Here is a 27,448-nt window from a genome sequence, read left to right as displayed (position 1 = left end):
GGCCTACCAAACAGTAGTGTATGGAATGCCGGTGCTACTCCACGAGAGCTGACTTCCCTGTGCATAGACGAACCCGCTACAGTCTCCATTTCTTCCTGAACTGTCTCAGCAGCATTATGCCTTGTGCTCGGTCGGCCACTATGGGGTCTATCGTCTAAACAACCCATGGCTTCGAACTTCAAAATCATTCTCACCGCAGCTGCATTTGTCAAAGGACCTTTACCCGTTCGAATTCCTGTCCTATGGCGATACGATAGTAACGCTGAACTAGCACATTCCCTATTCTGATAATACAGCTTCACTAAAAGCGTCTTTTCAGGTAAAGTCAACATGCTGCGACTGCTGGCGCATCTGATTCTCTCTCTCATCACAGCTTCTTTTATACATGATTGTCATGCGCAGTAACAGACGTTTGCTGTCCAACATCATGTGTCGGACATTTTGTGAACGTTGTTTTTTTTCTGTTCTAATAAAACTCCATGTCATTCAAAGCATGTGTGTCAATTTTTACCTCTCTACGTACATTATTCCGTGGTTTATTAAGTTTTCAAATTTTTACTGACTTTTTGATCACCCTGTATTTTAGCACTATTTTGAACATGGCTGCATTTCAGTTACAGAATGACTGGTAAATAAGACAGACAATCAGTTGCAATTATTTTTTTTTCAATTAACCTTAACCATGGTTTCAACAGATTTAAAACTACTTTCTTCAGAAGGACAAGAAACAAACTTCACATTAGCAAACAGTCAGTTAGTAAAGCAATGTAACATCTCCACATGAGACATTTCAAGAACAATCTGTACATCCATTTGTAAAAATAAGACACCTGAAATCAAGGACTTGTCACATCAGTAAAATCAATCACACAAACTCCCACAGCATGTTAAGAGTTTAGCATTTTAATCATAGGAGGAATGTCATACGTCACATCTGACATTCATCCTGGTCTCAATTCCTACTAGTGTCTGTCCCATATTTAGCTTCAACCCTGTCCACATTTTCCCAGTTCACTTGGTCTAAATTCCCATTCTCATCTATGCAGTCTGCCTCTTTCTCTGTTCTGTTTCCTACTCACAGTCCACTCCTCCATTTCAACATCTGGCACACAAAACTCCCCTTGCTTGTGCCAGGGTGAGCTCACCAGTCCCATATTCCTACTTTTTTTCCACTGCTGCCTTTCCTCCCATGCTTTTGCCACCCTTATCTCCACCCATCCCTGCTTCTCCCTATCTTTTTTATCCTCTCACCCACTATCTGGCAATTCCTCACCTTTATGAAAATGCAGGACCAGGGCAAAGTAGTCAGCTGGGAAACTTTGTGTGTGTGTGTGTGTGTGTGTGTGTGTGTGTGTGTGTGTGTGTGTGTGTGTGTGTGTGTGTGTCTGTGTCTGTGTGTGTGTGTGTGTGTGTGTGTGTGTGTGGAGGGGGGCATATATTGATTAACTCTACGGAATGATATTATCCTGAAGTTTTGCTATGTTTTCTTTTTTGTTTCCTGTGTATCAGTCACTCAATGCTCCAACTACACAGGGTGTAACAAACGTGTGGCTGAATTTTCACAAAATATTCTTTGCACATACAGAAATAAAATGTGTTATGTGACATGGATCTGGAAACACTATTTCCATCATAGGAAAACAAACAAACAGGACGTACCAGCATTACATAACAAGTTTCCTTACATGATATATAATTAGTTAGCTTTACATTTCATAAAAGGTATCATAAAAATCATTAGATATAAATGAAAGAGTCAGAAGCAAAGGGGTAAGTATAGTTCTTATAATTTTGATAAGACTAAAGTCACTTGTACCTCTTTCCTTCTGACATCCTCAAATAAGGTAGATGTGTTCAATTTCATTTATTTTGCTAATTTAATATAATCTCCAAGTACAATAAATTATAAAACAAGTTTAATGGGACAAATGCATCCTATCACAATTTTGCACAATTTTTTTGAAATCAGGAGTCAGACTGCTAGTTGATATTCTGTCTGTTAAACAGCTTCGATGTTTGCTCTTGTTAATTTTCAAGCAAGAAAAACTTTGTTCACAAATATACGTTGATCCAAATATGGAGAACATTTTGCCTGCAAATTTCTTGATACATGGAAATTCTTCAGCTGACAAACATTTATAAGAGTCAACCAAAGTTACAGCACTAAACATTTCTTTCATTGCATGATCTGCCTGCGTGTCAATCAGGTCAAGTTGCAGCTCCTGTGATGCAGTGTCAATATCAGCAGTGATGGGATACAATAAAACATTAAATTGAGGTCAATTTTCTTAAAATCCTGAAATCTTTTAGTAAACTCAGCCTCTAAACTATGCACATAATCCCTAATCGTAGCTGAAACACTTCCAGGTACTTTCTGTTTCTCTAGTAAAGAGAAATGACAAAATTTGCCTTCATTTGCTTGCCTTGCAAACAGTCCTAGTTTTGTTTTAAATGCTTTGACGTGTGTCCATGTTTCATGAGCAAATAATCCCTTTCCCTGCAAGGACACACTCAGCTCATATCTCCACTCTTCACATCCTATTATTGCAACAAATTCATGAGATATCTCCTTAGTGTCCAGAAATAAAATAATTTCATCCTGTAATGCCCAGACTCTTTTTAATACTTTGCCAAGCTGAACCACCTCACACTGTTATAGTAAATTACATCTTCATCTTCTGTCCCCATCACCTCAAGAAGAGATTTGAACTGTCTGTGATGGAGTGTCCTTCCTCTGATTGTGTTCACAACACCAACAACAGGATCTACTACATGCCTTAAGTCTAGTGCAGTCTTGCAGAGGCTTTCCTGATGTAAAATACAATGCAAATCCAAAATATCACAGTCTGTGTCTTCGGCTTGTTTTTTAAAAGTTTCACCATACCTATATTTTTCCTATTTTTCCAACAGAAAGCTCTGGCCCCATCTGTTGTAATGCTTACCATTCTGTTCCAGGATAAGACACTAGTTTCCACACAATTAACAACACATTCTAACAAGTCCTGACCAGTGATTCTATCTTCCATGGATACTATACAAAGTAATTCCTCGGTGATGACGAAATGTTCATTAATTCCACAGATAAAGATGAGTACTTGTGCAGTGTCTTCAATATCTGTGCTTTCGTCCACTGCCAGTGAAAACCAAACAAAATCTTCACTCACAGTCTTTAGCTGGTCTGCATGTTCGTCATTAATTAAATCAATGCCCCGCGCTATAGTCCTCCTTGACAATGAAATGCTCTCAACTTTGGTTTTAACCTCAGGACACAATACACTTGCACACTCTACCATGCACTGTTTAATAAACTCTCCATCCGAAAAAGGTTTGTTTCATTTAGCAACGTTATAGTTGACCATGAAACTTGCTTCTGTAGCACTATTTTGAAGTGGCGTTTGCTTCGTAAATAACACTTGTTGCTTCATCAAGCGTTTCACGAACTCCACTGATTTTATCTTTCATTCTTCATCTGAAAGTCACTGTGTTTTGTTTTGTGATGTCGTTTCAGATTGTACTCCTTGAATACGGCAACTGTATTGTGGCATAGTAAGCATGCGGCTTTATTTCCTGCATCAATAAGGAAATATGTGGTCGTCCAGTCTTCATTAAACAGACGGCACTTATCACCAACTTTAAGCTTCCTCTTAGGAGTCATGATTGCACTGAAATAGTTTATATATAAAGGGAAACATTCCACGTGGGAAAAATATATCTAAAAACAAAGATGGTGTGACTTACCAAACGAAAGCGCCGGCACGTCGATATACACACAAACATACACACAAAATTCAAGCTTTCGCAACCAACGGTTGCTTCGTCAGGAAAGAGGGAACGAGAGGGAAACACAAAAGGATGTAGATTTTAAGGGAGAGAGTAAGAAGTCATTTCAATCCCGAGAGCAGAAAGACTTACCTTACGGGGAAAAAAGGACAGGTATACAATTGCGCGCACACACACACATATCCATCTGCACAGACTATATATATATATATATATATATATATATATATATATATATATATATATATATAAAATTGCTCTGAACGTCGTACTATTCACTCGGCGTGAGAGAAATACAGCGCTCCCATCAGCCACCACTTGGAGCATAAATTTGCGCCAATAGCAAATGCTTTTTTCTGTGCCCGTGGTGGCTGATGGTAGTGTTCTCATAATCCGCCATGCAGCTAGGTTGGTTGCGTGTCTGTAGAGACATCTGTCAGTAGTGCGCACTACCAAGTAGCATATGCAGACGCTCGCAGATTTTTTTAGTCGCGTCGGGAAGGGAAATTTGTTTTTCCTATGATTTTGGTAAATGTCTTTTCAGGTCACACAAAACCCCTCCGCGGGCCACATGTGGCCCGCTATTTGCCCACCCCTGTCTTAGGGAATGTGGGATATTCTAGCTTACTGCTCATAACTTCAGGAGGCCTATAAGGACAATGACAACTCAAACAGAGAAAATCTAAGTGTCACTGTCAGACAAGTAGCTGCAACAAAAAATGTTGACCACACGATAGTATTAAATGAGAAACTGCATTATCCTTAACGTGCAATGTGTGTCAAGGCACTATCGGCAAATGATTTTCTGTGTGGGTACACTACTGCAAATTCAACAATGTGTCAGCCCTCACTTTGGTGCAAAGTAAATCACTAAAGTGTTGCGTTGTAGAAATTGAACTGTAACATTGAAATAAAGCATTTTCAGGCCCATATCAATACAATGTATTTTCTTCCTATAAGAGTGAGGAATATTTCCTCAAGGTCTGGCCACATCTTTTTGTTACATCCTGTGTATTATATGGTTGCCATCAATTCTTTCATTTTCTGTGTATCGCCCAGGACTTCCCATTATCACATTTAAATTGCATGAAAGTGTTACCTTTCATGAGCATTCTTTTTTTGTAACAAATGTTAAGTACATTCATTTATGAAGTACTAGTAATGTCTAGTACATACCCTTGTTTATTAAGGCGAATCTTGTCAGGACCAATAAAACATGCATATAACATATTTATAAAGTATGGTTTTTCTTTTTTAAGATCATCCAGCAGTCCAATGAAATTATTAAATTGTGCAACCTGTTAGTTTAAAAATTGTGGAAATCATACCTTGTAGAACATGCGGTCTGCAAACCTTGTTATTTCAGCAAATGCATTCATCCAGGCATGAAGAATGCAATAGAATATACTAAGCATTAGAGTAAGTGAAGGAACCATGCTACCAAAAATGGCTACAACCATTGTCTTAGGAGACAGCTGTTGCTTTCCAAAATTTCTGAACATGGGTACCAAGCTGCGTTCAAACAAAAAGCTAACGAAGAAGATTACTCCAAAAACCTCTGTCAGATGCCATAATGCCACCTTCCAGCGGATCTCCTTAGTTCTGCAAGTCAATATAAAACAGAATGAAACAGGATCTAACATTAATATAAAGTGCATCATGCTCTTATATAAATATGTACTTTACTTCAGCTGTTGCATGAAAGAATGGTACAGGCTATATTTCAAAAAGTAGAAACAAACAAATATACCAAAAAATATTTTTGTTTCTGAACAACAAGTACTATGACATTTTATATCAGCTGGCTTTAAACATTATGTCTAGTAAATAGTGTTCTCCATTACTGACAAATTAATGAGTTTTTTTTTGAAGTTGTCCATAGTTTTTTATGCCAATTGTGGTGGAATGGCAGCCACTTCCTGGGTGATTATCTCCTTAAGTGCTTGCAGGGTTCAAGAAAAAAAATTACAAGGTAGTAAGTGACTTCAGGTGCTAGGAGATGTCTCCTTATGAAGAGGGATGTCTAGGAAACAACTCAACATTTATAGAAAATGCCAATAAGTGGGAGGTGTGGCACCATTTTGTTGGAACCAGACTTCTCCCTTTTCGTTGTCACAACAAACTGATTTAACTTAGGTTGAAGAAAGTTCTTTATCATGTGATAGTAGTGATTTGAATCAAACATTCCCTACGCCATATTCTAAAATAAACTGTATCCTGTAATCTGCCACTTCTTCCTACTTACTTCTGTTGCCTACATTAAACAATTTCCAGTCCAAATAATTCGTAAGCGAAGTCTTTTGTGAAGATTTGAGAGGAGCAAAGATTACAATGAACTTTCTACTTCACTTAGCTTTCTACTTTACTCACGTTGAGTTGGCTCCATTTCTTGTTGTCTATGCTCATGGTTCTTGAAGCTTTTAAACTCACATGAGGTTCTTATGGTTGGTTTGAACTAAAAAACTTGTTGCAGCAGCATTTTTTATGTAAATGTATTTTCTCACATTTAAGTATATTGTACAGTATTTTGATTTTACACATTAACAAAGCCAAAATTACATTGTTCAAAAAAATTACAAAAATACGTCCAATCACATCAGAGACATGCTTACGACTCACACACTCAATGGAAATAATATCACAAAGGGTTTACAATTTTTCTTAATAATTGAATTTGTAGAACATTACATTATTAATTTCGATTATTATTACAAAAATGAATTCAGAGACAAACATAGTAAGCAGTATAGGATGGCGTGATTAATAATGGGAATTTTTAGTGTGCCAATAGTTCGCAATTTCAAAAGTTTCTAAATAATAGTAATAATAATAATAATAATTTTCTCTCTAAATTCCGAACTAGTACTTATACATTATAACATTGGAACGGACATATGTTATAAAGTAATTCCTTTTCATGAATTTTAGTTTGAAATACAATCTACTGTGCATAAAACCATATGACAGTTTCAGAAAAGCAACTGAGATAATGTTGATCTGCCCAGAATTCAAAAAATAATACTGGTATTGACAACTACTGTTGAGGAAAAGTAATGCTTGAGGTGGATGTCCTGTTACAACAACCCCCTCACATAATATGGAATCAATGTGTCTACAATATTTTTGTGACATACAGTAAGTTTTGCCAAACAGTGTACAAAATGAAGCCAAAAGATAAAATACAGATGGTCGACGTTAAATTCCAAAATTACAAGAAAATTTTAGGGTGTATGAGCATACCTTCCTTATGAACACAAGTATAAGTTATGTTGAGGTTCCATGGCTATTGAGATTTATTATAACATTTCACATTGGTACACTTTATTACATGTTAGCACACACACAATGAATATGGACGAAATGGAACTGAACAGAACAGCATATAGGAATAAAGATGTAGAAAAAGTTGAAAATAACACACACATAGCTGACCACATAGTCATATCACTTAAATGGGTTTGACAAACTTAACACCCCTACTTCAAAACATTTGAATGATATTCTTTAAAAATACCTATACCTTACAAGTTCAGGAAATCATAATGTTTCTCTTTTCTCAATCCTTTTGTCATTATGTCTGCAGGCATATTAGTTGTAAGTAAACAACATCAATGTGCTTCCATCTTTTATGATTTGAAGGATCAACAGACAAATTCAGGTCACATTGATAATCATTAAATAATGTGACAATTCTCACAGCTTATCAATTCATGTAACAAGGTCCTTAAATATTTCCAAGATGGTGGCGAGTGTAAAAGGAAATCGTGCTTCACTGCGGAAAAAAGCAAATTTTAATGGTAAAAAGAAAAACGTGTGTAAATTGTAAGGACGAAATTTCAAGGTTTAATGAACGTATTTCCAGTTTACAATTCATAATAGGTGCTTTAAACATGGACATGTAGAAACTTCAATCCCGAATATGTGAGACGCTGATGAACAAAGAAGATTCGTCATCAGGAAACAGAAGAAAACTGTTTCCAGGAAGGGCAATCTTAAACAACACTGAAACTTATGTGTGTAAAAACTGTGAAACTTTAGTGCTTAAAAATAGTCAATCACAAGAGCATAAAAACTTTATCGTGCACACTGCTGAAGATTCACTGAACACGCCAGTCGGAGCCGAAAAGTAATCAGACCGTTGCCAATTGATCACATGAGTGCTAAAATTGGAAAACGAGAGATGATCTGTGTTTTAGGGGATAGTCACACCTGGGGAACTGAGAAATTGTCTAAATAATTTAACCCATACAAATGATCTCTTTGTGAATGTCGCACAGCATCATGATTTACCGAGCTGGTCATGAGTGAACTGCAAAATTGGTGTCTCTAACAAGAGTTTCGCCGAAATATGTAGTCATTTCCAGAATGCTGATGTTAAAGACACAAACATTTTAGAACGAAGGTTCTATACGGCTCAAGGCCTTCATTTAAACACATCAGGAAAAGAGGTTCTGGCTGAAAAATATTTACTAGTGTCTCGCCAGACGAAAAATGGCTCTGAGCACTATAGGACTTAACTTCTGAGGTCATCAGTCCCCCAGAACTTGGAACTACTTAAACCTAACCAACCTAAGGACACAACAAACATCTGTGCCCGAGACAGGATTCGAACCTGCGACCGTAGCACTCGCGCGGTTCCAGACTGTGGTGCCTAGAAACGCTCGACCACCACGGCAGGCTCTAGCATGCCAATGAAGAAACCAGGATAAATAGCAATCTAATGCAAATTACAAACAGCTTTTGGCTAGCAGCAAACAGTAAAGCCCTCAATCACTTGCAAATTACGAAGTGGTTCAAACCTGGTAGGCCAGAAACGCAGTCAATCGTAAAACGACCTCAAATGACGAAATGGTTCAAGCCAAAAAGGAATGTGGTGAATGAAGCACAAATTTTGCAAGCTCGCAAAATAACTTCATCACTTGATCGTCACCAAGTAGCAGAATCCATAATCAACAAATACCACACCAAGAATTTTCGGCACTTATCGAGTTTGGTGGGGAAAAAAATTTCGAAAATATTTTTTCTCACTTTTTGATCAATTAGACTATGTTGATCTCTAAGATGTTATTTATTTTCATCCGCAATATAAACTTTTTAATATATCGAGAGAAAAAAAAATTCTTCTTTTTTTGACCGGATCACGAATATGTTATTTGCAAACACATTCAAGCTAAATCGTAGCACAAAAAAGCACTCGGATAAAATCGCCTCATTCAGTTTACACTAAAGTCAAATAACAGTGCAGTTAAGTGTTAGTTCGTTGTTTGTTCTGTGCGTTTGTTCTACTAACTCGTAATGACTAGAATTTTCCCTCATTTGACCGAATTTCGTATGGTAAATTTGTTCGACGTTTGTCGTGTTAGTGATTTAGCTATTGAATGGGCTTTCGCTCATGGTTTGCTGAACCGTGAGAGATTCTGTGAAGATGGGCAATGCCTTGGCGGTGCGAATAAAATGTTAGAACGCAAACAACGTGCCGACGGCCGTATTTGGCGCTGTTCTGTAAGACGCATTTGCAGGAAGAAGATTTCAATTTGCAAAGTTTGCTTCTCTTGGGTAATCATCTGTCTATCGAATGCATTAACAAAATGTCTTAATTCTGGAGCTTCGAACTCGATAAACAGGAATTTTTGATGTGTGAACTGCAAATCTCGGCTAATACGGCTGCGGATTGGAAACAGTTCTGCAGAGACATTTGCCACGAGTATTTTGTGCAAGAACCCATTGTTTTAGGCTGTCAAGGCGTACAGTTGAGATCGACGAAACCTATTTTGAACGTCAAAAGTACAATCGAGGTCACAAGGTTAAGGAACAGTGCGTATTCAGCGGATACGACACTAAGACCAGAGAAAGCTTCTTCGTTCCTGTAGTTCGAAGAGATGCTGCAACTTTGCTGCCGATTCTATAATATGTGCGGCCTGGAACCACTATTGTTTCCGATTTGTGGGGAGCATATAACACAGTTCATAATCTAGGTTACTAGCATTTGAATGTTACTCATTCCATGCATTTTGTTGATCCAATTACTCATGCAACTACTAATCATGCTGAAAGCGTATGGCAGAAAGCAGAACAGAAAAACAAGCGCATGTTTGGTACTCATCGCAATATGCTGTCCAACTATTTGGCCGAGTTTCTATGGCGGCAACGCTTTGGATCAAACCCGTTTCACAATTTGATTGATTACATCAGACGCGTTTATCCAAATGCTGCAATTTAACTTGAATGATCTTTACGCATTTTTGTATTTCAATTACATGACAATATGTTGTTTCACTGTTTCAAAACTGATAAAAAATGTCATATTCGTGATCAGCATAGTCACATTGACGATAATCGGTAAAAAAATCAAAGATTTCATGGGTGTGTCCTTAAAGTCGATAAGTGCCGAATTTTTTAGGCATCATGTCACCTGCAGAAGAAGAAGAAGAAGTTCCACCAGCAACAGAATAAAACACAACAGCCAAGCAGACTGCACACAGAATAGCAAGCAGACAGAAAGCAGTACGCCCATTACATCTGAAAGATTTTTTAAACTATAGATACTCAGAACAAGAAGCACCCAAGATAAGTGACAAGTCTACAGACAAGTCTAACCTGTCCATCTTTCAACAAAACATTAGGGGACTTAGCAGCAAAGTAGATCAGCTTTCAGTTAATATAAATGACAGAAATTGTATAAACAATGCTCAAATATTATGCTTTGCAGAACATCATAACACAAATGGCATTAACTTATTACCATAAAACGGGGTGACTTGGGACAGTGGGGTGACTCAGGACATTTTGACAGTGTTTTGTTTTTTATTATGTTGGCAGCAGAAGGCGGCTAGAACTGTGTTTTGCTCATTGTTATCATTTATGTGATGGTGTGCTGATGTCCTCAGGTAGTAGGGAACAACTTGTTAGCAATGTAAGTACTACCTTTAAATATTTGAAAATTGTCAAAATATCAACAAAAAGAATGATAGTGAAACAGGAAGGCCTGCTGGTTGTTATGGATTAATAGTGGAAATGTGGTTAATATTTAAATGCGATCCCCACTTCTATCTCTAATAATAACCACAGAAAGATAAAAATTTAGGCCCATATTTTGAACTGAAATTTTCGATTTTGAAAATGACATCAAACTTGGGGTGACTTGGGACATGTCGTTGGTCGGCAGAAACCTTTCATTAGACTTAACTAAAGAGAGTTCTATGCACAAAAGCGCATTAAAATGAATTTTTGGTGTTTCTTATACACATTGGAGTCATTGTTAGTATTTGCTTATTGTTTTATGGTTAGGTTAAGGGGTTATGTTAGATTAAGTCATCGACAGTACACACATTAGAAGTGATAGCCCGCAGAAAGATCCCCAGTTGAATATGAATAAGAAGAATTATTTTTCCATTCAACTTTTTTTAGTTTCTGATCATAACTGACGGATTAGGGACTTATTCGTCAGTTATCTGGGCTCTTTGCATGACGGGAGTGTGTTCAGGCAGTACACACTCTACCAAACGCTCGAAGAAAAGTGTGGAGAGTTTCATCTTTTGGGTGACAGTGGCTATCCCTGCACCAGAAATTTTTTAACACCATTCAGAAATACAGCTCATTTGTCCAGAGTGCAACCTGACTTCAATATAGCACTCTCAAAAACAGGGGTTGTCGTAGAACATTGGGGTCGACAGAAGCGTCCGATCCCACACGTCGGCTTTGACCCATGATGCAAGGGTGTTGTGGTGTGTGACGTCATGATGGAGCGGAGTTTGGTTTGTGAGTGTGGCATGCTTGTAGGTGTCATTGTGTTGTGGTTTGTTCTGCCCTCTGGTGCTATTTTCAGGGTTTTCATTTGTGTGGTGTAATGGGCTCAGTTTGCTGTTGCTCATTATCGAGTATTGTTCGAGTCTGTTTGAAGTGGAATTCGTTTCAGTGAGTTAAAGATTTTGTGGGTTTGTGTGAAGGTTAATTTAGTGTTGTTCGCTGTATGTTGTGTGGTATTTTTATTAAATTTAATTGGTTGTTGTTTTTTGTTCAGGATTGGATATGACAGACAAGATTAACAGTGCACGTCTGAGGGCTTTGATGGGGAACACCCCTTTAGAGCTCATTACGTTTTTGCAGCTTTATGGCTTAACTGCCAAGGTTGTCAAATACTGTGTTTGTGGTGAAGAAATGAAGTTGGCTCAAGTTCCAGTGGTGGGTGAATGTTCTGAAGGTGTTTTTAGAGTTGTGGAAGGAAGGTCTAAGGCCAAATTAGTGGGGTTAATTGAGGAGTATATAGAACCGGGGTCCACAGTAGTTTCTGATGCATTTTCTTCGTGTAGGGAGTTGGGTGAGAGGGGATTCCATAATTTAGCAGTTAACCATAGCTTAGAGTTCAAAAATTATGAGACAGGTGCTTGCACCAATACAATAGATGGGATGTGGGGGGGGGGGCTGTTAAGTCAGTTCTTGGCAGGGGGAAGAGCCGCTCTTCCAACCTTTAGTCTCATTTAGATGAGTAATGGTGGCAGAAGAGTGTCCCTGAGGACTATTGTGTTTTTCGGGTTTTCTTAAGGGCTGTGAGTAAAATGTATAGGCGGAAAGTGGTTGGTTGGGGTGGTCTGGGTATGTGGGTGGGTGGCTGCGGCTCAAGGTGGGGTGGGTGGTTTATTTCATGTTAGAGTGTTTGTGTGTGGAGGGGGGGGGGGTGAGGGGGGGGGGAGTGTGTTGGTTTGTGATTTAGTTGTGGAGGATCTATTTTGTTGAAGTTCTGGTGAGTTGTAGTGTGTAACAGATTTTTTTATGTTGCATTTGGTTTTTCTTTGTGGGTTTTCATTTTGGGATGAGGGTGAGGTTGGGTTGGTTGGGGGGGAGGGAGTTGAGGTGTGGGTGGGTCAGGTCTTTCTTTTGGTTGAGTATTTTTTCATTGGTGTGTGTGTGTGTGTGTGTGTGTGTGTGTGTGTGTGTGTGTGTGTGTGTGTGTGTGTGATTGTGGTGGCCAACCTAGTTTGTGGCACTGGAACTTTTTGTGGTAAGTATTTATTGTTTTGTTTTCGGTGTATGTGTTTGGGTCTAGGGAAGTGTTTCATTGAAATGTGTTGCTGTGAAGGTTGGTATTGGTATTGGGAGATGTTTTTGAGTTACATATGTCAAGGAAAGTGTTCAATCCCAATGTGTGGGCGTTATGTTGGTATTTGTATTGGGAGATATGATCGGGAGCTGCTGTAGTGCTATATAGGTCAAGGGAAGTGTTCGATCCCAATGTGTGGCAGTCTATGTTGGTATTTGTATTGGGAAGCTGCTGTTGAGCTATATAGGTCAAGGTAAGTGTTCGATCCCAACGTATGGCGGGGTTGGGAGCTGCTCATGAGCTATATAGATCAAGAGAAGTCTCCAATTCCACATTACATCGTGTTTAGCGGTATTTGGGGAATTTTTTATTGTTTGTTTTTTTCGTCGCTTTGCACAGTTTTGTATGGGGGTGGGTGTCTAAATTTGTTTATATTTAGTTTGTTCCCACACAAAAACCCCCTATTTCCCGCAGTTGTCCCATTAGTGTCAGTAGGCTATTTGTGGAACGTGTGTGTTTGTTTTTCGATGTATTTTCGTCCTCATAATGTGTATGCAACGACTTTATATTCGCCATATTGGAATCGTGGTTTATGGTCGTTTCCGCCATATTTGTGATGTCATGGGTCAAAGCAGACGGACGGGATCAGACGTTTCCGTATCTTCGAACATTGCTTTGACCTGTTGAAGCAGCGTTTTAGACAATTATACCATTTAAAATTCAGGAGTGTTAAAGAGATGGCACACTTCATCCGAGCATGCTGAGTGCTGCACAATCACACCTGTGAGAGTCAGTCTTTGACAGACAATATTTTTATAGATTTACATAGGCACCACTGCTTCACTGTCACCCCTGTCTTGAATGGTCTGTCTGACATGATGGACAGATCCTCACTCTGCATGACAGTACACCCCTAGAGAAATTAATCCCCACATGGAAATATATTAGGAAAATGACTAGTGATTCATGTGAACTCTTTAAACACAAACTGCAACAGATGGAGTGGAGCCCAGTATACAGGTTGGATGATGTTAATGCCAAATTTAATATATTCATAAATGAGTTCTCAGCCTTATTTGGAGAGGTATTCTCAAAAAAAGTTTGATAGATGCAAAACTGGTACATCACAGAACAAACCCTGGATCACAAAGGAAATTAAACAATCATGTAGGGTAAGGTGCCCTAAAACTGATATAGCAAAAATTTTCCATAGAATAGTACACCCAGTCTATTCATAAGAAAACCTTACTTATAACAAATGTTCGTACTATTATTTCTGCTGTTCTTTGGGAATGGCCATTTATAAGTTGTTTTTTCCATTATAAACTCAGCAGCATGTAAAAAATAATATAGTCAGTCATCATTTTTCACATCGAAAATAAATGTGCACACAGTTCTACAATATTTGTCACAATCTTGGAAATATTTATTCTGTACCCACAAAATTTGGATTACGTAGACAGAAAGATGTGCTCTGTCTGCTGGATTATTCATTACCTTCACATTTATTATATGGAGTTAATTAATAAACAGTCAATATTATCCCTAAATATGATATGCTCCAGTCCCAAAATATGATACAGCATTTTCCTAATAGTGGTATACTCTTTGTTTTTTTAATCATGCCGTTCTGCTCACTGAAAAGAGTGTTACTTGTGGCAATTGTCAATAATGCAGCAGTTATTGTGCTGTATTTCTTGCTATTGTTGTTTGGGCAATAATGCAGCAGTGCTTTATTTCATGCTATTGTTGACATTAGTGCAGCAAAAGCAGCAGCATAGGATATAGACTGTGCTACAGTTTTGAGTTAGTGGTGTACTGCTATTCGTCTCAGGTCTCTTTTACAGGTAGGCATAAGTATAGGTTTCATCTAAAATAGGCCTCAACTGTTCTTAAATTTATTTTATGCCATTGTTATATAATATTACATTGGAATATTTTCGATCATGACAGGAATAGTATGGCATCTTCATATAAGAAAAAAGGAAGGGCATATAGTGAAGAAGATATTTCTTCAGCCACAAAAGAGGTGAAAGATGGAGCTTCACTCCAGCAGGTAGCATTGAAATATAAAATAAATAAAATGTTCCTGCACAGAAGGGTACATGGTACTCACTCAGGTGTGTAAGGTAGGAAAACAGACTTGACAGGAGATCAAGAAACAACTGTATCTAATCACTTCAAGACACTTGCTAAATGGGGATTTTCAATGACAAGAGGTTAAGTGTTGTCGGTTGTTCAAGACTTTGTGCAACAAAATGGTTTGACCACTCTTTTTAAAGATGGAAAACCTGGTTCAAAGTGGTTCAGACATATCTGTTTGCGAAATTCATTAACACTGAAGAAGCCGGTAGCTCTTGAAATGAAATGAATCATAGAAAAGCTACAAGTGATCCTTTTATTATTTATGATTTCTGTGATTAATTAGAAGCAATATTGGAAGAGCTGGACCTCAAAGATAAACCAGCCAATATATGGAATTTTGATGAGACAGACTTTTCAGTTGATCCTTCCAGGGTACGAGCTGTTGGAGGTATTGGTCAGACGTTTTTCTGGGATATTCAGGGTTCTGGAAAAGACAATACAACAGTGCTTGCTTGTGTGTCAGCTGCAGGCAGGGATCTTCCACTACTTATCATTTTTGAGGGAGTGCACCTATGGAGCTCCTGGAAGAGAGCATGAGATATATCTGGCATATTTTATTCATCTGCTGTTGATGGTTTCATGACATCATCAACTTTCTGAGCTACTTCAGTCATTTCTGTGACACTGTGAAAGAGAGACCTTTACTTCCACTGTTGGATGGTCACCTTTGTCATTTAGATCCCATAGTAACAGAAAAAGCAAGGAATGAGAGAATTGCAATAGTGAAGCTGCCCCCACATACAACTGACCAGCTGCAATCTTTAGACAAGTGTTGCTTCAAGCCTTTTAAGGACACTTGGAATACTGAGTTGATTCAGTGGCAAAAACGCAATCAGAGAAAACCATCTGAAACAGAAATTGTGGATCTTGTGTGTAATGTATGGCCAGATGCTTTGAAACCTAAAAACATAATATCAGGCTTCAAGAACACAGGAATCTGCTCCTATGAGACAGGTCATTGTATCCTTTTCATTGACTGGATCCTGAAAAATTACACAGTTATAATATCCAAAACACAACTGGCATGAACATATATGTTCCACCCATTCACCATTCACTTTACGATAGTCTGGTATCTCAAAATATAACCAAGGAAGATGATAGGCCTACTGTGTAAACTTGCAAAACACATACTGAAAAAGTATACTGAAAAATAAAGCTTTTGCTTGTAATGATAAGTTCATAATCTTAATATTTTACTGACAGAACCACTTTGTGTCGTGTGTTGTTACTTTAAATTCATATTAAAACTTGTAAAAGAACTATTACATTTATTCAAATAACATTTTTTCTTCTTTCTCACGTACACAAAAATGTCAGTACAACAGTGGTCTAACCAAGAAAACAAGTTGCAGGTGCCTCATAAATACTGCACTATTTCTAAAACTAATTCACTGAAGTTTACCAATCATCATGGAACACACCACTACCAAAACAAGTGGGACTTCCAAATTCCAAGAAAAACCACAACTGCATAACATTGACCTGTTGTCTATTTCTTAAAAAAGTGGCCTACACCACTGCTGTACTGTCCCCCTCATTTGCTAATGTCTTGCTCATTCATAATCACATACCCACTAGCTGAAGAACAGCAGTCATCAACCTGAAGATTGTTTTGAATACGACTACACTTTACTTGGCATAGTCATGTTTGTGACATGACATAACCTTCCCCCAACATTTGAACTGACAAGAGGGCCTACAGTTTACAATGGACTGAGGATTGAGTCTGAGACCTCTGGATTTTTAGTCTGGCCAAAAGAATTTTCTATCCCATAGTATCAATCTTCGAGAGTCAATCGTCAACCAAAAAACAAATTTACAGTAAATATAATGCAACACTTCAGTTTTGATGTCTCGAAAATTTGTCATTTGTAATTCTCATGTGATTATCAATAATGAATCTGACTGCAGAGATAAACAAGAAGCTATTTATCCCCACTGCCACAATCAGCAATCTTTGTTCTTAATCATGACTAAACATTCAATTAATTTACTTCAGAAAACAGTTTATATATAAATTCTGAGAAACAATTTCAATTACTAAATTCATGCCAGTACTAATCTAGATTATTTCCTGTTCTATAAGGTGCTAGAAGCAGGGTTTGTAACATTTTGCTCCAAGTGTGTCAGTGTTCACATAGTGCAGGATTAGTGTCTAGAGTTTGGTTTGGTACAAGTATCAGTCTGATCAGGTGCTCTCCTTGTATGATTCATGCAAGTTGCACATTGTACTTTTGAGAAAATGTTTATGTGATGGTCAAATCAGGAAAGCAAATGCAAAGAGACATTTGACATTAATGATTTGTAAAATGTACCGATTATAAACATAAGATGAGGTCATCGACAGGTATCATTTGCATGGAACATTCATAGTCATTTTCACTACTTTTTAACTTGTTTTTACTTTCTATGTGTAATGTTTGATGTAATTGTCACTCTTACCACATATGTGTATAGCAAACATGTAGTATTACTTTTGTCTGATTGACTGCTTTACTACTATCTTTCTACTCATTGTTTACTGATACACACTACTATATCCTTGTGAGTTTATCACATTCGGATCAATGGAGTAAGAAATAAATAAAACAAGCTTCGGAAGGAGCCTATACTCAGTCTCTGTGCTAGAAAGAGCAACAGTCTTTTGCTTTGCACTCCTGATTTTCTGTCTGAAGGACAATTTGCCCAATCTGCATCTACATAACCACATAATTCTAAATCTCCTTTCCTAAATTTTAGTACGGAATTCTTAGTTCCCTTCAGATATTTCAAAATTCACTTAGCGCATATCCAATGTGTGTGTGTTTTTTTAGTATATGAATTATTGAACTAGCTTAAGTAGCTCACACTAAAAGAAATATCAGGTCTTTTAAGTACTAATAAATATATGACTATTAGGGTTTGATAAGGTACATAGTCAGTTCTAGTTTCTTCTCCATTTAGAAAATCAAGTTTGGTTTCAATAGGAGTCTTTACAGTTTTACAGTCTATCATACTGAACTTTCTCATTAACTGATCAATATAGTTCTCTGGCGATGCCTATGAGCTGAGGATGACAGGGCAGCCAGGCAGTACCATTGGGCCTTTATGGCGTGTTCGGGAGTTTAGTTTGTTTTAGCCCTTTTGACTTAAGGCTAACACACCTTTAGCTTTATCATATTTGATTTCCATCCCCAAACAATTTTAAGCCATTCATAAATCCTTTACTTCAAACTCTGAACATAACTTACTTTTCAAAAATTCAATCTCACTTTAGTCATTTGAAAAAATATGAAAGTCATGAACATATAAAGCTGTCATCAGTTTCTTTGTCTGATGTAACTGCTGCTCCTGAGACAACATGTAAATCCTCTCTTAATAAAACATCAGACTCCTCATTTTCTTCATCATCCCCCACTGAACTGTCGATTTTTTTCATGATTCTTCATTTCAGTTCCTGCATCATTATTATTTTCTAATTTAGTCACATCTCTGCTTGTCGCTAAACCATTTGTCTCAAGGTCATAGAATCTATAGCCTTTTATACTATTGCAATATCCCCCTAAGATAATTTCTTTTACCTTTTTATCCTATTTTGTTCTCTTGACTTTGGGAACATGCAGCATAACCTTGTTGTGAATTATTCTGAGATGACTAATGTTGGGTTTCTTGCCAGTCCATAGTTCATAGGGTGTTTTATTCCCTAAACTAGAACTCACTGTCCCATTTAACAAATATACTGCTGTATTAACAGCTTCAGCCCAAAATCTTTTATCAAATTTACCATCAAAAAGTCAACATCTTGCCTTTTCTACAACAGTTCGCTTCAGCCTTTTTGCAAAACCGTTTTGTTCTGGTGTATAGCTGTTGGATAACTGATGTATATTACCATGTTTCTTCAACAAAATGTAAAAAAACACACAAGATTCTTTTCCATTATCTGTTCTAACTGTTTTTATTTTTCTTTCTTGCTGACGCTCCACCATTTTCTGAAATTTTTCAGTAGTTTCATTCTTTGTCTTCAGAAAATACACAAATCCAATTTGGGTGTAATCATCTTCCAAAATGAGAAAATATTTTGCACCACCTAATGACATAACTTCCATTGGTCCACACAGGTCTGCATGTACTACTTCAAGTGGTTTTGATACTTAAGTTCCTCCAAGTGGAAAAGGCTGACTTGTTTGTTTGTTTGCTTCATTCCACACTACAAAGTTTTGTTTGCTAATGTTAATATCTTCACACACTATTCCTCTTGGGCGCCATTTTTCATTTTAATAAGGTCTTTTGCATTTTGCATTTAGATGACATAATCTTCTATGCCAATCAGATGCTGTAATCATTCCCAAAAAAGACAACTTCTGACAATGTTTACCTTGTACACACTATTAATCAGATCTGCAGTTGCAACTAATTCATTATGCTTGTTATAAATATTGCACTGATCACTATGAAATTCAACAAAATTTTCTTCCTCAATCAACTTGCTCACAGACAGCAAATTTGTAGTTAGTTCTGGAGCACACACATTTTTCACAGTAATATTAAGAGAGTTCTTTGTGACTATTGTTGTTAAAACAACTTCTCCCGACCACCACACTGGGATTTCTGACTGGTTTGCAGCATATCATCATTTATTTTGTTTTTCAGTCATTCTTCATTTGCTGTGAGATGCACACTAGAACTTGAATCAACATACTAGTCACTTCTGTCAAAAGAGCCACTGAAAAATTTGAAGTTTTGTCTTGTGTCACTGTTAGAGCAATTACTTTCAAAATGTCCTGATTTCTTGCATTTATAGCAAACAACGTCCTTTCTGTTTTGATTACTCACTGTATTTCGGCGAGAAAAGTTTGGTTTACAGGGTGTATACGTGGACAAAGAAAAAAATTCCCTGATTTTTCGCAGTTAAAAATACACATTTATATGCGGGAGTAGAATTTCCCGGTACTTTAGAAAACGAAACTCAGAAGGGGGCAAACACGTTTTAAAAGACCTTTGATGTGCAGCAACATATATGCTGCGTATTTTCGTACTACGAAGGTATAAATTTGAATTCCACCAAACACTGCATGTTACTTTCTGAAACATTGAAATCGAGTTTATGATGGGCTTTTGTAAGACAGTCATAGCTCCTGTCATATGATCTCGCCAGCTGATGGTCGCATAGGACACATGATCTACTTCGCCAATAGTTAGATCTCTCTTAAGTAGCGTGAACACACAAAGAAAAGTTAATGGTTTAAATTAATATACACAGCATTCACATATAATATTAGTCTCGAAGATTAATAAGCTGGAAAAGAAGCTAAGCTTCCACATATAATGTTGAATCTTAAAGTGTAACACGCGCAAAAAAGATCATCACACAAATGTGCCAGTAAAATGACGTAAATGTCTGATCTTTTGGGCTCGAAATTCTTCTAAATGGTCGTCCTCAAATAGTTGATTTTTAAATGAGAGTCAAACCCTTTTTGATTTAAGAAATTCATCGTACAATCTTGAACATAGTTCATCTTGCCTAAAAGGAAATGTGCTTTGAACGTAACGCTTTTCAAACCACCATTCGCAATATTTTCCCACGATCTGTTAGAAATAGGTTCGTTTCAGTAGTTGGAAGAGAACGCCAAATAACAGGCGGCACCACGCTTGCGCAGCTATGATGACGCAGGAAGCCCATATGTTCGTATTTGTAAAATATTAAAAGATCTTACGTATGGCTTAAAAGAAACAAGACATCAGATGATACTTCAAGAGCGTGAACCATACTAAAACACATAATTCGGCTTAAAATGCACACTCGTATGAACTGTAAATTTCTTGGAGTACAAGTACTGTATTATCTCATGTTTGGTTCTTTATTATGGCATAATGCCATACGTGCACTTGAAATGCAGCGTACAGTTGGAACTAGCCAATAGTGTGAAATTAAACACTTCGTTTCAAATAAATTGACTGCCTCAGCAGAAAAAATTAACTTCAAGCCCAATCTCTTTACCAAAACCGGCAAAAATAACTTTATTGTTCTGTCAGAAAGGTGGAAATAAAATCTGAAACTAATAACATATTTTAGCCTTCCGTAATTATGCGAACGTATTTTAATTCATTTGATAGCTCTCGGCCACAAAAATCCGTTTCGTTATCATTTAATATGAGAGCAATACACGAAGATGAAACAAAAGATCACGTGGACGCTCCCCACCTCAACTCAGACTGCTCTGGGCATCAGCCCCAGATTTACTATATTTCCGAACCGAGACAATATTAAGCAGTAGCGCCCAGCCACACTTCTGTAACCAGAAGCAACAACTTAAACGAATCTAATTTAAACAGTTGTCACGTCACGTTCATCGGAGGCAGTTTGTTGTTACAAAAGCATTGCATGGTCTTCCTAAGGTCTTTGACACACTTTGCTGTTGGCAGACGCTTGTGTGAGCATTGTTTTGTTGTTGTATACGGTGCATTTCCTTTGCAACTTAAGTTTTATTTTCGTTTTCTTTTTTCTCTCGTCCATGTTTTGTTGCTGCAGTATAATTCTGCAGTATCCGGGATACAGTAATATCTTTTGTTAGAGTATTTGTTCGTACCAGTCAAAATTACAAAAAATTAACTGAAAGCTAAAACAATGAAAAATTCCCTGAATTATAAACAATTCCCGGGTTTTTCCCGGTTTTCTCCTGGATGAAAGAAATCCCCGGTTTTTCCCGGATTCCCAGTTGTCCCGGATCGTATACACCCTGGTTTACCTTGCCAACTTTTGGCCCTGAAAGAACTACCAGTTCAATGTCAAGATGTTTGCTTTTGATTGCGTCCATTGTGATTGGTATTCCTGAACGCTAAACTGCCATTATGATGGGAGAATATTTTTCTGACAGTCCTGCTAGCAATAACAAACCAATCCACTAATCATTGATAGCAAAACCTGTTCCTCGTTATTTCTGACCATGATCTACTAACTGGTTCACATAATTAGTCACTGAATCACATTTTTCTAGACGTGTTGAAACCACTGTTCTCAATAAATTTATTCTTCTCCAAAAACCAGAGTCGTTAGTTTCTTCCACAAGTTCACTTTCGTGTTTCTTCTCTTATGCGCACACATAAAAATGGATCAAACATAAGATTTATCTTCGCTTTGGCCTCCGAATCTTTCGATGAAATTACTTCTGAGAAACATTTTGCTAATCCTTCGAGAATAAGCACATTTTCGATAGTGAACGCCCAATCTCCATAGTTCCCACGTGCTTTCGGCTTCAGCCAGTGATCTCCATACCAACATCACTGGCTTCGGCACATTTTAGATAATTTGTCGCCATATTTGTCGACTTGAACAATAGTTTGTGAATAGCAGCACACTGGACTTTGGATCACGACACGCGGGTTTTAATCAATTGTTGTTGATACTTATAATGATCGGTTATCTGGGTACCTGAGCCCATAACCTGTTGAGGTTATGTGGTCCTTTAGAACATGATAAGCAATAAGCATGTACACAATTCATGATTTATAAAACCATGTCACAGTGGTACAGTTTACTACATCTTAGCACATGCCCTACGAAATGGACCAAATGTCACTGTGACTGAAGAGAACAGCATGTAGGAATAAAGATGTAGAAACAATAAAAGATAACACACACATAGCTCACCACATATCGATACCATTTAAATGGGTTTGACAAACTAACAGGTTAGCTTACAAACCACTGCGCAAGGTATATAAGGAAATACATAGCATCTCGCAAACTTCTGATTACAACAAACAGAGTTCTTCTTCCATAGAATTTGTCTATAGTCCAAATAAGTGTAAAACTTGAGTGGTGCAATGGCAAAATTAATATATGGTGACAGTTTCCAAAATTATGGACAAAATTCATGTGAAGTTGCTTTAGCTTTGTACAGAATGGTCTAATCTAGTGTAATCTCTAAGTCTCTTTTGCATTTCAATGAATGAGGTTTAAATGCCCGTTAATGTTATGTAAAAATGAATAACAACATATTATAGAAAATGTTAGCATAATGACCTAATGTAAATGTACATAATTCAAAAGTGAAACATTGTTTCCACAAACATAGTAAATACCACAAGTATAAGTAGAATTCAGATGTATAGGAGTATATGATAAATAACATGTCAGAGATAACGTGAGAAAAACATCTACTACACAAGTCATAATCTACACATACATGAGTATATGGCATTCAGACTTTCAGATCTGTGGAACATTCTGTCCCAAAATAAATGATACAAAATCAAAACTACAACATTACAGCACCAAACTATAGAAATAAGTGGAGAGACAATGTGAAGTACTAGAATTAAAAATTACAAGTTTACATCTATATAGACACACCTTCAAAGTCATCAAAAGAGAAGAAAAAAAATCAGAATCTAAATTTACAATGATGGGTACTAACCAGAAGAATATACTCAATCATTAGTAGAAGTACAGCACAAAATCAATCAGCCACATAAACCACAGTATGTAAGGATATTTTGAGTCATGAAAAGAAAAAATAATGAAAAAATAGGTCCTATGCTTACAACGTGGGGACTCACCAATGAATCCAAACCATACTGGGTACACAGCAGCAGAAATGTTTCAATAAAGTAAAATAAATATAGCTCATAATAATATACCAATAAGTTCATTCATTTGTAAAGGTTAATTAGAGGAAGTATCTAGTCTCAATCAATAGCTGTACACACTCCTTGAGTGCACATCCACAGTTGTAATGACCGTGGGTACCCAAAACAGAGTTAAATATGATTTACTCACAACTCAAGTTCCAATGACATACAATAATGCAGTACTCAGGATAAATACAGGTAATCAGAGTCATAAATAGCTTTGAATGATGACATAGCAGGAGGACCAAAATCAGTGTGTGAAATTAGAAATGTATAAATCATGTTATATAGTATATACACAAATTGTGGTCACAAACATAAATCACTTCCACACTATTTGGTAATTGTTCATACAAACTATTATAATTAACATTAAACTTTCAACCTGCAGTAGAAATAACACCATTGGTCAGAATCACATCAAATTGCAATGGAATATTATCGAAGAAGGGGGAAAATGTACAGCAGAAGAAAAATAAATAGTTACAAAATGTAGCAATACATGGCTCTGTAAGCATCATAATTTAATAGTGGAAAAATTTAATAGTGGAAAATGTAGCAATACATGGCTCTGTAAGCATCATAACTTAATAGTGGAAGACTACAAATAAAAAATGAGTCATACAACAATGCCTAATGTGTACATTTGACATTAAACAAACATTACAACTCAGTTTGCATAAGTGTACAGGTGTGATAGTGTTAGTTACGTAAGCCTATCCACCACCGCAACGTCATATCACATCGGATGGGAATAATCGGTTTTTGTCCTGAGGCCAAAAACCACATAAAAAGCATTAATTACATCGATTTTTAATTGTCCTGACGCCAAAAACTCCATAAAAAGCATCAATCAAAATCAAATTGGATGATTAATTTCAGCGTGACTGACAGAAAACATGTTCAATATGCTGTCCACCATTTTCTGCAAGAAGTTGAAATCCAGAAACAGCATGTTCCACAACAGATCAGAATGTTTCTGGGATCACATTCAGATTGTGTCATGCAATGCATTCCTTCAATACAGCTCAGTTTGCAATCAGGACACTGAACAAAGATCTCTCAGTAGTCACATGGCTTAAGGTCAGGTGACCAGGACGGCCAAGTGGTAGGGAAATGGCGGCTGATAATTTCACATTTCTGTAATGTTACTTCAGCAGCTACTTAACTGGATTTGCAATGTGCGGAGGTGCGCCATCTTGCATAAAAATGATCCCATCCACACATCCACGCTGTTGGAAAGCTGGGATGACGTGTTTGCACAAAAGACACTCATAGCTCTTACCAGTGACGGTACAGGTAACAGGACAGGACTGTCTCTTCGAAAAAACGTGGCCCTATGATAAATGATGGAGTAAACCCTCACCACACAGTCATCTTTTTAGGATTAAGTGTTACTGGTTGTTTTGTGTGTGGATTTTCCATTGTCCATATTCAACAATTATGTCTACTGACATATCCTGTCAGATGGAAGTGGACTTCGTCTGTCCACAAAATCATTTTCTACTTCCAAGCGTGCAAGAAATTCAAAGGCAACCAAACTTAAACAAGATTTAAAGTTACATAATGTATTGGGGAGTTAATTCCCCTACTTGAAAAAAACATTCATATACGTGGAATAACACTGTCCATAGCAGTAACTTCTTTTCTAAGCAAATAGTTTCTTGAAATTGATATAAATACAAGAATTTTGCGTATAGGATAATTTCTTGGCTAGCAATTTACAAATTTCAGTCGTAAGACTGATTTAGTTGACAGTAGCTTCAGTACATTACTCAGCACCTATGATCTCTTGAAAGTAGACTGGACCCACAAGCGTGTAGCCATACAGGATGGTGTGAGTGGATCCACCCACATCTTTTAATTTCCTCCCTAGATTTCTCATCACACGCTCAACAGATAGGTAACCTCCTGTATAGCTTTCACATCGAATCCTGAAACATTGTTTTATGCACCAAGTATGCTGTTCAATACCTCCCTCACATCACATGGCATATGTTTTGCCTATTTATATTGAAAAAAGAGTATTCTGGGTGCACTTCAGAATGGATTAAAAAGGGTTCACACATATAGTACATTAATACACAGAGCTACATGCAAAACTTCTGTAAGAGGAATCTGAATGGAAACAGCATGTGGCAATTGTTTATGATAGAAGTTTATCATGCTGAGAAAGTGTCACAAATCACGATCAGTTGTGGGTAAGAGAAGGTCTCTCAACATTATCAGATGTCATACTAATGTCATTAGTGGTTGCCATCAGAATCAACAACCAGCTAACTTGTCCACATCATCCAGCAGACATCAGCATCATCCCAGTTGATCATGCCCTCCTGTACACCTCCCAGTGGAACTGTCATTATGTGTCACCAACAAGACCCTCGTTGATGTGCATGGTGTTTGATGAACTTGGTGTCCATTTCATACCTGACAGTTTCATCTGATACCCCACACTGCAGATGTCGACGAGATGGTACAGACTTTCTTAAATACTATGGTTTGTCTTCAGATCTACAAATTGCAACTTTACTACATCATGATAGCGGCTCCCATATTTTGGGATTGTTTGTTTGACCCAGACCCCTGCTTCCTAATGAGTGACCCATTTCACTGTGCTCTAGCGAGTCTGCACTTAACTCCCATCTGGCTTCCTAACTTGTTGATTTCATGGTCAAGCTCTCAGAAGTCCATGCCCTTCATGGTCAGAATGATGAGCTCAAACAATTTATCAGCGCCATGTTGGAGAACCTGTCATGGGCTCACTGCATACTCTGCAACCTTCGATACACAACCCCATCACACTGCCAAAGCCAGCATGTCCCCAGAGGAACCTCAGCATTCAGACATGAAGGTTAGTGACATTCCTTGCCTCACTGTGCCTGTTAACAACATGTGGCTCAGGTTTGGGCAATTCTCAGCATCAATGGCGCTGAAATTAAACTCCAATAAGTTGCAGCTTAAGTGTACGAATATAACCTTGCTTGGTCATACTGGAACTGTCAAAATTATAATTTTTGTAGCTGCGGTAGTTTGGGGAATCTGCCAGCGAGGTTGTAGTGCAGGGTCATAGGATCTGTGAGGCAAGCACAATAGGAGTAACTGGATGCTATGATGATGAATCCATGACAGTAGGCATGAGATCGTGATTGAGGATGCCTCATGGAGCAGGAATGTAGTGCGCTACTTCCCTGGAGGTCTTGGTTAACATGACAAGATTGCAGCAGCACATGATGCACAATGCAATAGGCAAAGGTATGATGTAGGCCAGCACAGATAGAATGATGATGGTCATTAGACTACGGGGAGAAGTTGTACAAAAGACATGTTAGCAGTCCCGAACAAGCACTGAGGAACATGGACCAAAAACGAGTTTGTCACTTGTTCAGCAGGAAGACATATGGGGCTGCAGGCAGTGTAATGTTAACATAGTAGGAAGTTGTCACTTGTTGAGCAGGAAGTACATGTGGGGCTGCTTACAGTGTATTGTTAAAGTTGTAGGAAATAACATCAGGCTTTGGGGTTAGCAGGTCAAAGGCTGAAGGTGCAAATGAAACTTGATCATCGATATAACCTTGCATAAGAACTGATGGTGGCATAGGCATCTCCAACCATGTCAGGGCCACAGAGTTTACGTATGCCTCTGGTGACTACCATTGCATCAGCCATACCCAGGTGTGAAACTAGGAAACACTGGTATTGTATCACTCCGCTGATTGTGATCCATGACCACAACAACCATCATGGACAAACACAAGAAACAAGTAATTAGAAAAATGAAACAATTTAGAGCCACCAATGGCGGTAGAGATTACTACAATCGATCATAGGAGATCAGAAAACGCAGTTCTCATATGGAGATAATTTACTATCAAG

The 27,448-nt window shown here is 37.6% G+C and overlaps 1 protein-coding gene across 1 annotated transcript in view; it reads right to left on the bottom strand.

The window, feature by feature from the left end:
• Positions 1-27,448, bottom strand: part of LOC126335155 (sterol O-acyltransferase 2-like) — a 190,044-nt gene that overhangs the window by 28,876 nt on the left and 133,720 nt on the right. Inside the window, exon 8 of the mRNA XM_049998128.1 lies at positions 5,109-5,382. Coding sequence (XP_049854085.1) covers positions 5,109-5,382 — 274 coding nt within the window. The remainder of the gene's footprint in view (positions 1-5,108; positions 5,383-27,448) is intronic.

Source organism: Schistocerca gregaria, chromosome 2 (assembly GCF_023897955.1).
Source record: "Schistocerca gregaria isolate iqSchGreg1 chromosome 2, iqSchGreg1.2, whole genome shotgun sequence".
Lineage (NCBI taxonomy): Eukaryota > Metazoa > Arthropoda > Insecta > Orthoptera > Acrididae > Schistocerca > Schistocerca gregaria.
The sequence above is the reverse complement of the archived record's forward strand: the minus strand, read 5'-3'. Positions and strand labels throughout refer to the sequence as shown.